The 13,514-nt window shown below is 35.7% G+C and overlaps 1 protein-coding gene across 8 annotated transcripts in view; it reads right to left on the bottom strand.

Moving 5' to 3' along the window:
• Window positions 1-13,514, bottom strand: part of LOC115419975 (uncharacterized) — a 43,542-nt gene that overhangs the window by 11,140 nt on the left and 18,888 nt on the right. For 4 of the 8 annotated variants that reach the window (XR_003935479.1, XR_003935480.1, XR_003935484.1 and 1 more), the window contains 13 exons: window positions 7,920-8,210; window positions 7,505-7,804; window positions 7,052-7,102; window positions 6,809-6,886; window positions 6,606-6,677; window positions 6,457-6,531; window positions 4,653-4,760; window positions 4,447-4,465; window positions 2,236-2,255; window positions 2,107-2,147; window positions 1,920-1,974; window positions 1,767-1,807; window positions 1,606-1,669 (listed from right to left, as the gene is read on the bottom strand). Coding sequence is in view for 1 of the 8 variants with exons in the window: in XM_030135051.1 (XP_029990911.1) it covers window positions 560-603; window positions 1,606-1,669; window positions 1,767-1,807; window positions 1,920-1,974; window positions 2,107-2,147; window positions 2,236-2,255; window positions 4,447-4,465; window positions 4,653-4,760; window positions 6,457-6,531; window positions 6,606-6,677; window positions 6,809-6,886; window positions 7,052-7,102; window positions 7,505-7,804; window positions 7,920-8,210 (1,259 nt within the window). In the remaining 7 variants the exon portion in view is untranslated. Of the gene's footprint in view, window positions 1-322; window positions 604-1,605; window positions 1,670-1,766; window positions 1,808-1,919; window positions 1,975-2,106; window positions 2,148-2,235; window positions 2,256-4,446; window positions 4,466-4,652; window positions 4,761-6,456; window positions 6,532-6,605; window positions 6,678-6,808; window positions 6,887-7,051; window positions 7,103-7,504; window positions 7,805-7,919; window positions 8,211-8,351; window positions 8,625-8,832; window positions 8,860-9,099; window positions 9,915-13,514 lie in introns of those variants that run through there. The other 4 variants (XR_003935485.1, XM_030135051.1, XR_003935481.1 and 1 more) reach the window with 4 other exon arrangements.

The raw sequence follows: 13,514 nt of genomic DNA, 5'->3' as shown, positions 1-13,514 counted from the left end.
GTCTGCAGGGAAGAACTGGTGTCAGAAGTGATCATGACTAGAAATAACGTGAACCTTTGAAAGAAATTCCAGACACAGTGTGAAGAGAACTAAAGGGATAGGGATTAAATTGATCAGTGACTCTAATCAGAAAAATGGGATCAATTTGCTAAAAAAAAAAAAAAAAAAAAAAAAAGAGATTACTTCAAAAACCATCATTTTACTGGAGAGCAAAAAAACTGGACTATGTGTGATAGGCTAAGTACAAAGGCTGAACCCAAAAGCAAGACCACAAAATACAAGTAAAGTTGAGTGTTTTTATTAAACACTTTAACAGGTGAAATTATACAACACAGATATAATATTAATTCTGTGATGCCACTGAGTCCGGGGATAAATGTCTGGGCTGCGGGAGGATACGGCTGACGACCGGCTTGGCCGGGCCGGGAAAACCCCAACGGAATCCCCCAACGGAATCCCCACTAGGGACAAACAGAGGGTGGTCAAAAAACAAGCCAGGTCATACACGGGGAAGCAATCAAACAAGCAACGGTACATGGGGGACAGGCAGAACTCATGGTCAGTAATCCAGGCGGTGGTTGAAGCACAGGTAAACGGTGGAGGCTGAGGTATCAAAGGGAGTAGGCAGAATCAGAGTCGGGTACACGAACCAGGTCGTTGACGAGCAGGCAGGATAGGCACAGACAGAATCAGTGGTCGAGGGACAAAAACAGGTCAAAAACGGCAAACAGACTAACAGGATCCAAAAACGCTGGTGAGTGAGAACAACAAGTTGTAGAACACAAACTGGCAAATAAAAAGGGGAAGACACAGGGTTTAAATACACAAGAGGGCGGGAAGACAATTGGACACAGGTGGAGACAATCAGGGAGGAGTCAGGTAATCAGCACAGGTGGAGCAATCAGGGAAAGGAAGTAAAGACACCAGACATGACACATGAGGGAAACTTAACAAAATAAAACAGGAAATGACAGACAAAACAGAAAAGACAGACACAGTCTGGGAGCAGACATGACACTATGTTTCAGGTCATGTGGTCTGAGGAGTCCAGACTGACCCTGTTCCAGTGTGATGGGGGCATCATGTAGAGAGGAGAGGGGGATGGAGTGATTACCCATCATGCCTAGTGCCTACAGTACAAGCCTGTGGGGGCAGTGTTATGATCTGGGGTTGATTTGTTTTGTCAGGTCAAAGTTCAGCAACTTTATGTGTCAAAAACATGTGGTTAGCTGAACCTGAATATACTGAATGAGCAGGTTTTTCTATCAAAGGATATTTATTTTGTGAAGATGCCAATGACAGGATTCATCAGACTAACACTGTGAAGAGCAATTCAAGGAGCATGAGACATCATTTTCACACATGGATTTTCCACCAGAGTCCAGACCTGAACTCCACTGAGAATCTTTACAAAGCAGTTTGAGTCTCCTATCACTGATTCAAGAACAATTAATGTAACAATGCATGGGAATAAATTTTGTGATATTATATAACATTCCTGAAAAGATGCTACAGTGAATATTTTTATTTTATGCTTTTTTTTTTTTTTTTTTGGCCAAGCTGTGCATTTGTCTCATATTGCCTGTACAGTGCTATAAAACATACCCAGTCCATGAGCAGGTGAGGTTTGATCCTCAGGGATAGTGGCATAAACATGGTATATATCAGGCTAAAAGAGAAAAAAACAACTGTAAGACATTTTCAAATAGATGGTATCTCTTAACCTGTACAATAGTCATGTTTAGTACAGTGCAGGGCTCACTCACATCTGTATTTTGAGGCTTTTGCTCATTCAACATTTCAGAACCTGCCAGAAGAAAAAACTTGTTAAACTTAATATAACATATATATAATATAACATAATCTCTGTCTGTACATATAGGTGAAAATGAAAAGCTCAACAGTAGAGCTGAAGGTACCAGGTACACAGGTGATCTGACTGTAGGCTGTGTTGTTAGCAGGAGGATCCTTTCCCTTAAAATGGAGAAAGTCTTGATTAAGCGAGAAAAAAACACAATAATAACAGAAACTGATTCCTATGAGGCTGCAACTCAGTTATTTTATCATTGTAATATTACAGAAAATAGATCAAGTCTGTTCAGTTACCATTTCTCCACAGTGAAGTTGTGTTGTGAGCATTAAGTCGCCTGCAACAGAGGCCAAAACACATAAAATATGGAACAATGTGGTTTGCAAATACTGTGATGCTGCATGACCAATGTATGTGCACATTACCGTTCCCTTTTGCTTGTGGCCTGAAGGAATAAAGAAAGAAAAATGTTTTCAATAAAGAGCATGTTGTCAATGTACAAGAATGCAGGACAAACAAACAACAGATGAGACCAACACAATTTGGGTCATTAAATAGTCTAATGTAACACTAATAAGTAATTACTTCATCAAAGTTAATAAAACCTGTCCTGATACTTTCATTTTATTTCAACTCCAAATACAAATTTATATGGAAAAAGCCAATCAAAAAAGAAAAGTAAATGTACTTTGACATGATGTATTCATTCATATATCACGTTCATGTTTGTAAGCATAGATCCATTCCTCATGTACATTCAGGCTCTTACACATTGAAGAAAATGGGACAGTAAAATATTTATCACCATTTCTTTCAGGGCTGGAGGCACCAAGTGATAAAGAAATGGTGAAGGTGTGATTTGGCCCCATTTTTTCTGCAAACAAGTCTACAAAATGGGTGTGCAACATAATATAATGGATGGTCTGAGCACAATTCATGTTTCCACTGAGTGGTGGACCATCCCAGGTGACTCCGAGTCCAGAGACGACACTTCTGGACTCTGTCAACATAAAGCCTGTTTTCGTTTCAGTAAAGCTGGGCCTTTATGTCTGTAACTCTGCATTGTAGATCTTGAACATGCTTTGCTGCAGTGATCCTGGCCCATGTGGTTCTGTCATCTGGATGACGGTCCTTGATACAGCGCCATCTGAGGGATCAGTGATTGTTTGCATCCCCTTAGAATCCTTCAATCTGTAAATGATCTTCACAGAAGGTGAAATATCCCAAACCTTTCCCATATTTCTTTCAGGAACATTTTTAAACATTTTAGTGATTTTAACAGTTCACAAAGTGGCAATCCTTATTATTTTCACACATTATTATTAGTCCTAAAATTGTCTTCAAATACGTCACAGCCTGAATGTGAGAAATAGAAATGTATCTACAAATAAAATGTCAACCATATGACACGTGGAATATGTTGTGTTCATACTGTCTACAATAAAATACAGAATGTAATGTACCTTACAGAATGAAAAAACAAATTTCATTGCACTGTACAAGGTATTTTGCAATGACAGTAAAGTCTATTCTTTTGTATTCTATTCTGTTGTATTGTATTATCATAGCTTTAATAATAACAGCTTTATTTATATAGCACCTTTAAAAACGAAGTTTACAAAGTGCTTTGACAGACAAAGTAGAAGGGCACAACAGGACACAAGATAGAAGTAAAGACACTAAAACAGAAACAATACAATAAAAGAGATATGTTCAGCAAAAGCAAAAACATGACACTTCGAATAAATTGAGTGAATTGGAGTAAAGAGGGCAGGGATAACGTAACATGATGCTGTCAAATCAATGCAAAAATGAAGGAGTGAGATAAAACAACATCATGTATGAGAATATAAATTAATAACCAAACAAGATAAAATGAAAAGTAAAAAAAAAAAAAGAAGAAATATCACATAAAGGCAAGTCGATAAAAATGTGTTTTAAGTAGTGATTTAAAAGATGTCACTGATTTCACAAGCCTTATCTCCTTGGGCAGGCTGTTCCAAAGTCAAAGGGCCCTGATGGAAAAGGGGCAGTCACCTTTCAATTTAAGCCTCAACTTTGGAACTGGTATTGTATTGTATTGTATTGTATTCTATTCTATTCTATTCTATTCTATTCTATAAATTAGAAGTCAAATTATATGTTAATATCACTACTGTGTTTTTAATTTTCATTTTCCATACTGTCTGAACTTTTTCTTTCTTGAGTTGTATAATACTATTAAATACTTCAATGACACACTGAAATGTAAAAAGTCGGCACCTTACAGGGTGCGAATGATTCACTGCATTTTTATGCTAGTTTACATTCTAGTAATGCATACTGTATGATCTATATATTTTGAAAGTATAAGTGAAAGTAACATGAAATAAAATTGAAGAATAAAGTCTCTTAACTGTTTATTTGAAATATAAAAAGGTAGAAAGCTGCTCATCAAACACTTATTGAACCTTTGAGTACATATCAGCCATTAAAGCAGTAAAATCTAGAACTGTCAGAGGAAGTGTAAATGGAAAATGTTCAACAGTAGTGAGAACGTACATGAAATACACAAGTAGAAGTGATCTGTGGTAAAGTGTGGTGGTGGTGGAAAGAAGCCAGTCACACAGTTTCAGGAAGTTTAAATTAAGACTTACCTCTTGTGAATGTGCTTGTCTGTAAAATTAAACAAAGTAAGTATTTAGATCACAACATTTGGGGGAAAACAACACACAGAGGGTAATCTGATTACTTAATGGGTGGAAGCTGTTATGGAAAACACAACTTAAACTGCAATTGTATACGCTGGATATACATGTTTATTCAGACTTTTATGATACAATTCAATCGAGCGAGTTCTCACCATTTTTTCCTTTATTGCAACAAAATGCCAGTCCCAGAGAGATGACTCCCAGAATGACTCCACAGGCAGCCACTAATATTACCCACTTCAATATCCATGTTACTGTTTCTAAACAAGAGGCCACAAACAACCATCACTTTCAGTTCTTAACGAAAGTAGAAAGATTTACATAATCTACAGTACCGCTCACATCAGAGCCTGTCACAGCACAATGTAAACTATGCAATATACTGTGATGCTTTGGTGATAATGTATGTGAATATGTAAATTAAATTAGAAATATTAAAAACAGGTATCTGGACTGTGACATGTCAGTCCTGCAAGAAGTCATATGTATTTTTTGCGTTGTAGAAATAGGGCCTGGCCAAGCAAATAACGGAGTGAGAGAGCACTGTGTAGCAATACTAATCATTCCATAACTGTTTTAAAAATTAATTTAGCAGCCACCATAACAGCTCAAATTATAGGTCCAAGCAAGTACTTTAAAATGACATTAAGGAATGATAACCACATATTTAACAAAAACATGAATTTATTATCATTGACAAAGTAACAGAGTGAGGAAAAATATACAGCAGTTATTCAAGGTTTAGAAAAAACACCAGAAAGTGCTGTTCCTCAAGGAAAGTGCAAATGTTTAGTATACCACACTTTTCTTAATATATGAGAGTATATTAAATCCAAAAATGAAACTGATATCACTTTTAGTTTAGTTTTAAAAGACATTAATTCATGGTAATGGAGTGAGAATCCAATAAAGTAACAGAGTGAGGTGTTTGTCCAGTGTAATGCACTATAATAATAATCAGAGATTTTATTAACATACTGATAAAAGTATCAGTCTTTGGCCACATATGTTTCATTACTATATTTAATACACATCTTCCGGTTGTTGTTTTTTTTATTTTTTATTTTTATAATAAATAACGTTCAAAATCATTATAGCATTCAATTATTATAAAATACAAGATTAGACACAGGCATATATTTTGAACATATGTATTTACACATTGCTAGTTCCATTCTGAATTTATGCTGTATACGTGCATTTACAACCTTTACTGTTCTTAATTTACATTTTATTCTCATATATTTTACTATCCAGTTGTAATTCAGGTACAAATTAAATAAACACAGTTTTAGAAACTAGAAATAGTTGTCTTTTATGCTGAGCAGTCAAAAATATTATTTTAGATAAAAAAGAAATTGAACATGATGTTCACTTCTGCTAGGCCAGGCCCAGTAATAATAATAATAATAATAATAATAATAATAATAATAATAATAATAACATCTTTGTACTTTGACAGCAATCAGGACAGTTAGAACAGTAGTGAGTTACCAGTTAACCAAACAGTAGTGAACAAACAAAATAATTTTTTAAAAGCAAAAATATAAATATTTATTTTAAATAATTAAAAGGAAATCAAACAAAAATGAGTGGGAACAATACCCAATCCCAATAAAAGTGCAATAAAAAAACAAAAAGAGACAACATCACGTCATAAAAACAGTGAAAGTGGCTGACAATCATTGTGATGGAATGTACTAATTGTCTTATGTTATTATATATTATATCTAATAATCTTATTTGTATTTTATTTAATTTAGCTAAAGGACAGTTATATTTCCCTTTGGGATAAATTAAGTGAATCTAAATCTCAATGTCTTCAAAACTCCTACTTAGTTCAGAAACTACCAGCAGAAAATAAAATGTGGAAGAGACTGAATATCTAAAATTAAAGAAGTATTTAAGTATTTAGTGTTAGTGAGATGTATGAGGTATTTTGCTTCATTTTCTCACCTTTATTACTTGAGTCTTGCTTTTGTTGGGTCACATTCAAAACACTCACTTTAGAAGTACACAGAGGTGTCTGATCTAATAAGTAGAAACATTTATAACAGTGTTATAATGTATCTTGGAGAATTTGACGCTGTTGTTGTGAATCTCACCTGTAGGTTTGTGTTCTGATGTTGGATGTAGAGCAGCAGAGGTCAGACTGATGGTAGGATCAGTCATAATTTCTAAAGGACACAAACAAAAGTGTGAACCTGTGTAGTAGGCTGAGGTGACTGATCTAATAGTCACAAAGATTCATAATATATAGTGTTGTGTTGTATCTGAGAGTATTTGATGCTCTTGTTCAGAATCTTACCTGCAGTGTTGTGTTCTGATGTTGGGTTTAGAGGAGAAGCATCAGAGGTCGGTACATTTGTAAAATCAGTCACTAGTTCTCAAGGACAAAAAACAGAAGTAAAGTCAATGTTTATCATATACATTTGTCTCTAGAAGTGCTATTGTCACATGGTTTATAAATGGTCAAAGCATCTCATGGACAGGAGTTACAGGATCAAAAGTACCAGGTCAGAATACAGTGGACATGTAGAGTGGATCCTACCTGGTGTCATTGTGAGACCTGGTTTCTTGTTGGACTCTGTGTTGACAATATCTAACAATTAAAAAAAGGAAACACTGATCGGTGTCTGTCGATTTAGTATATCTTACATACAAATGATATGCTATTAATAATATTTATCTGACCTTTTCTCTGAATTTGACTTTTTGTTATACAGTACATGCTGTAAATTTCACTGAATTCACCAAAAAAAGTGACTCTAAACTGAAACAGTTTACAGTTAGATGTCTTAATAACTGTTTTCGTATTCATCACAGATACAGTGTGGCCATAAAATGTCATTTTGATTATGTTTTTAACCATTTCAATTGACATAAGTACATTTTTGTAGATACAGTATGTGATAGTTTTCCATTTCATATATTTATCTGCAGCTCATTTTAGAAATAGAATCACATACAGTTCAGTCAATGCAGTGTCTGAATGGTGACTTACCAGTCAAACTGAATCCATCACTACGAGGAGACACAGAGCTGTCTGACAAACTGTAATCACAGCTCACATCTTTCTTCTGGACTACATCAAGGAATCTCAACAACTCATTCACTGGGATAAAAAACTGGCAGATCCTCTGTTTGTTTGAGGTCTTTCTTCCCCAGGTAGTTGCTGTTATTTGGGGACGAGTTGATTCTCCAAAGTACAGGTTACATCGTGTGTCATCCTTCACAGATCCAGGTAGTGAACACACAATGACAACACTTTCACCACGAAGAACACTTTTATGTGGTTTTTGACCTAAAAAATATAAGTAGTTTAGTATAAATGACAATGAATAAGCTGTTGGAACAAACTAGTACAGTCACTGACAGAAGAATACCTTGAAAGATAAAAGAAACATTAGAACACTTACTTTGTACAGTGACAGATGTAAAGGCACTGTGTGGAGATGGAGAATCAGCCTCCCCGTGGTTTACACTGTAATAACATTTTAGTTTAACTTCAGCAGGAAGATGTTTATTCACCATCAGTTCAGCCCCTTTCAGTGTCTGTACACATGATGAGTCTCCTAAAATTCTTCCACTTAATGTGTAGAAATAACACCTGGATACAGACACAGATGAAGGAGTCTGACAGTTTAATGTAACTGAGTCTGTCTCTGTGATCACTGGAGGATCGATGATCAGTGTAGGTGGAAAAAGAGCTGAAAATGAAAAAAGGTTGTGTCAAATACTTGCACTGTATTTACTTTTTTAAGTGATAGTTAATTTAGAGTACACAGTTATACAGTACAGAGGTTCATATTCATATTAAAACTCAACTTGTTGCTTTTGCTGATACTTACGTTGAATGGTGATGGAGAATGAGTCACTGTGTGGCGATGCAGATGTTTGAAGGTAAAAACATTTTACTTTAATCTCAGTTGGTGGACTTTGTTTCACAATTGACAACAGCTCAGTTCCTGTCAGTTTCTTCAGACATGAAAACTGTTTAGCAGGTTTTCCTCCAATAATGTAGAAACACTGAGATACAGGTGATGGAGTCTGACAGTTTAATGTAACTGTGGCTTTCTCTGTGATCACTGGAGGATCAACCAACAGTTTAGGTGCACGAAGAACTGAAAGATTAGAAATACATAGATTTAATACCTGTATGATCACTAAATAAATAGAAAATGTGATTTAAATGTGATCAATGGAGGTTATTGTACTATCAGACTATAGAACTGCAAAGAAATATTAAAACAAAATAATATTAACAGACTTCAATAATACAATTATAGCAGTACATCAGACTTTGTAAAGTCAAGTCAAGAACTTACATACTTTGTCCTTTTACTTCAAAAGCTAAATCTGTTGGGGGAAAAAATCAAAGAAATATAAAAATGTACTGTTTTTCTCACACAGTTTGCTAAAATCATTCATTCTAATATAACAGCCATATACATTATTTGACTTTAGTAAAGTTATACAACTATGTTCCGTTTTTGCTGAAAACAGTCAGAGATGTTTTATGCTTCATAGAGACATGATTTGAGTTTGATTAAATGGATCTGTTTTGAAAGTGAAAATCAAATAAGAGATTAAACTCACATGTGAGGATGAGTATCAGCAGATGTCCAGCCATGATAAAAGCATAAAAATGTAAATGTCCTGAAGTCCTTTAAAGGCTAAACTGGTTTTTCTGACTACACAAACTACAGATCACTTGTCACTGTCTGATTCACTCAGGAAAACCACAGACAGAGGTGAAAAATGCCTCCCACACCAGTGACACCACTGAAAAGACCCAATAAGTGCTTTGTATTTAGATCAACTGTAGTGTAGTGTTGAGTTTCTCATACACAAAACTAAAGAATGTTCATCACCTTCCCCTTTTTTCTTGCTTACTGTTTGTCTGGACGGACGGACAGACAGAGATATAGCTAGACAGCTAGACAGCTAGATAGATAGATAGATAGATAGATAGATAGATAGATAAACAAACAGCCAGTGGTAGCTTTTGTTACAATGATGATAGCTTTTTTTTTTATCACATTTTTATTGCTTTTCTTGAAGAAAAAAGAAAAAAATGTATAACAGCAAATTTACAATACATTTCATGCATGTATGATATGTTAAGATAAAATGATGACCCCAGTGAGTAGTGGATTTGTGTTCTCTCAGTGTTAAACTAAGCTATGCTAAGCTAACTAGCTGTAACTGTGAGTTCAGTGTGTAAGATTCAGATATTTTTTTTTATTCATGCACAGAGAAAGAAAAATATATATACATGAGCATTTTACAACAGATATACATGAAAGGGAACCCCAAAGAAGCAAGAGTGCTTATAGATAGGGGATCCAAGCAACCAACAAATAGAATACAAACTCAAGTGGATCAAAATAAAAAGAATATAATATCCATAGCTGTGTTTCTATGAGTATATAATCTCCAGAAAATAAGGACAATATTTCTGTTATGTAGAAAAGGCACTGATATGTGAAGAGTGAATGTCCCACCTTCATGTTGAACCACCTTATTTTGCTGAATTTTTTTGTTTCTTTTTTTTTTTTTTTTTTTTTCGTAACAAGCAGTAACTCTGAGGTGCCTTAAAAGCTCACCACTAGATATCCCTAAATATCATACATTAAACATTTAAGAAAGTCACATAGTTAAACAATAAGAAAACAGATTCCCAAGAGAATATGAACACAGCAGTTATAGTTTTGTGTCAGTCGGTTGCTAATTCATAATCCTATATGACTGACATAGTTGAAAAGCCAAGTGGTGTTTGGCCTCCTACTCCAGTCCTTGTGGTGTAAAACCCAGAGATGGAGGTGACTAAACAGAGATGTAATGGACTAAAAAGGACTAAACTTTATTATCTGTGACATCAGAGTGGGTTAATCAACTGTTTCCTGTTAATTCTAGAGTCCTGAAAACGTATCTCACTCAAGGCAACTTGGCAATCCTGCAAAAATCATCCAATCATGTAACAATGACAAGTAAAAACAACTCTGATTGGCTGCAGGGCACAAAAATGCACCCAGAATGAATCTTACATTCTCCAATGAGAGCACAGCCTTGTATCACCTGCTCAGCAACAGTTTTAACAACCACGTATACACTGATCAGTCCATCACCCTGAAACCACGAAGTGAACATAGTCATGCAGAAGTTAAAGTACAGTTACAAACAACATGACTAAATGTTGATGTGAACTATAGGAGACAGGATGAGTATTATAAGACAGTAAATTAACATGTAATTTTAATTCTCCTGAAAATAATATGGTTAAACAGCTCTTCTACAAGTAATTTTAAGTGGCTCTTCCTATGGAGCAGCACTCAGATTATTTTATAATTTAATCTAACTTGCATTTAAACTAATAAGACAAAAATACTTTATATATTTATTTTAATTTCTTGCTATAATTATGCACAGTTTTTGTATTTCTTAGTCATGATGTCATTTGATGTCTTCTTATTTACATCTATTACAAATCCAATAAAGTAAATACAATTTACTATTATATGAATGTGTTTTCTAATGATTAACATCTATTAATTTACATATAAATGACAACACGTACAAACTGTTTTCTTCTTTGCAAAATAAAAACAAGACACAGAGATTGGATTTGACGTCTCAGTCCTGCACACGGTGGGTCTGGACTGATGAGCTCCCTCCTCTGGTGTGATTCTGATTGTATTTGTTATCCTAAAAAAATAGTGAACCAGATATTAATGGGGGGTTTTCTGCATGGTGTTTTAGTTAAAATCATTACATTTTATATGTCAGTTTTTTGAGATCCAGCTTACAATATACAGTTTACCTAATAAATTTTATGATAATATATGTATTTGATGTCCGCTGTCCATCAATCACTGAAATATGCATTGATGAACAAACATTACATTATGACACACATATTTTTTTAGATAAATCTAACTATTGAGCTCCCACTGCTGGTTAAACTTGTTTATATTGTATGCATACTAAGAAATAGCAGCCACCAGATGTGTTTAGACTGAAATGAAAAAAATCACCTTACCAGTAATCTTTGATTCATAGGTGACAACACTGTAAATTTCATCATAATCAGCCTGCAAATTGTGTCAAACAGAGGGGAAAAATACTCTGATTAATATAGAAATTAGTGAAACATAATGACTGTATATTATATTATTCTAAGGCATGATTTTTAACAAAGCAAGGAATTTTAAATCTTTTAATAGGATGGATGTAGAGGAGATTATATTACCATTCCAAAGTTGTCACCTGGCACATATCCACAGTCATCTGAAACAGTAAAATCAAGAGACACAATATATAATACTGAACTAAATAAACTGTATTAAAATCAGTAATTTTATATAGACATGTTGTTGAAGCATTACGTACATTTACTTTCATCAGCAATGCTGCTCCTTGACCTAAATGTTAAAAAAGAAAGAAAGAAAGAAAGAAAGAAAGAAAGAAAGAAAGAAAAGGAACATTCATTTAAACAGAAGATGAGGAATTTGCAAATATAGAAAGGATAAAGCATAATAGTCTTGTCCAACATCTATATAATGTAATTCTTGAGTCTGTTACATTGATTCAAGTCAAATTGTTTAGAAACAAGGGGAGATGTGTTTCCATCAGTGTATTAATAATAACAGGATATTGAAAGGAAAGGAAAGGAAAGAAAAGGAAAGGAAAGGAAATTCTCACCTCAGGGGTCCACATTTCTCTAAAAAAAATACAAAAAAAAAAATGCAGTGAACACAAAAGACTACCATCCCACTGGGTACCTTTAAAGGTCCCGTATTATGCTATTTTTCAGTCACGTCATATAGGTCTCAGAAGCCCAAAAACATAGTATTTAAGTTTGTTCGCCCCAAAATCATCCTTTTTTCAGAGTTTCAGCGGTCGAAAAAGTCACTCTCACCAGCCCTCCTCAGAACAGGCCGTTTCTGGGCCTGCTTCCGGGTATGCAAATGAACGCATCTGTCCACGCCCACTCCCCCTCCCCTCTCTGGGAGAGGACGCGGCTTCCGCTAGCGGTACTACGCGCTAATGTTGACTGTGAAGCCATGGCTCTCTCGTCTACAATACACATGTCTCAGACAGAACGTCTTTCCAAACACTGGCTTTCTTTGCCTTGAGGCGTGATTGAGCCCCGACGGAAAACGGCGGTGTTGTGTCGGGTTCATGGACCTGACACGGAAAGACACCTGCCGCCACTAATGCAGGCAGCTACTAACAAGCTTGATGCTAACTATACTGATGCCAACCACAAAAGGCCCGTGTTCAAAGTAGTTCTGTTGAATGTCTCTCGATATTGTCAGCTCTTGCATGTTAACGGGGACGCAAACGTTAGCAGCAGTAACCGAGCTATGTTAGCTGCCATGCTAACGTTAGACGTACACATCAACAAACACAAGCTTATCCGTAATGTAGGGTTATGCAGTAAAGATACAAAAAAAATTATAAGAACTTACATCTCCCACACTTGTACTTGGGTCACGAAGCGTTGTTACTGTGTCCTTCTTGATTTGGAGTCTTTGTGCTAAGCCGGAGCTGTATGGGCCCATGTTCGAAAAACACTCATCCGTGAAATGCCGGGCACACACATACAAGCGTTTGGGAATGTTGTTTGGTACATGACCATCACAGATATAATCCAGCCACTTTTTTCGGAGAGGCTCGGAAGTGGGGAGCAAAAATAAACTTTCGTGTTGGTGTGTGCCGCCAACAACACCACAACTTGCGTGTCTCGCCTTCCCCTTGTTTGTTGTCCAAGAAGTACTTTGCCAGGGCGGGGCTCGCTTTGCCAGGGTGGGGGCACAGTCAGGGGGAGGAGTTAAATCCGCTTATGTCGTCATAAGCGGACCCAACTCAAACTCGGCCGTTTGAGCAGGCATTTTCACTAAATGTGGTGTTGCAAGGCAGGGAGGAAACAGACAGTTTTCAAATTCGAACCTCATAATGAGGCTACTGCAACACACGCTACTGTAAGAAAACTTTCACAAAGTGAGATT

This window comes from Sphaeramia orbicularis, chromosome 5, assembly GCF_902148855.1.
Source record: "Sphaeramia orbicularis chromosome 5, fSphaOr1.1, whole genome shotgun sequence".
In the NCBI taxonomy this organism is placed as follows: Eukaryota; Metazoa; Chordata; class Actinopteri; order Kurtiformes; family Apogonidae; genus Sphaeramia; species Sphaeramia orbicularis.
This window is presented reverse-complemented; position numbering and strand designations above follow the sequence as displayed.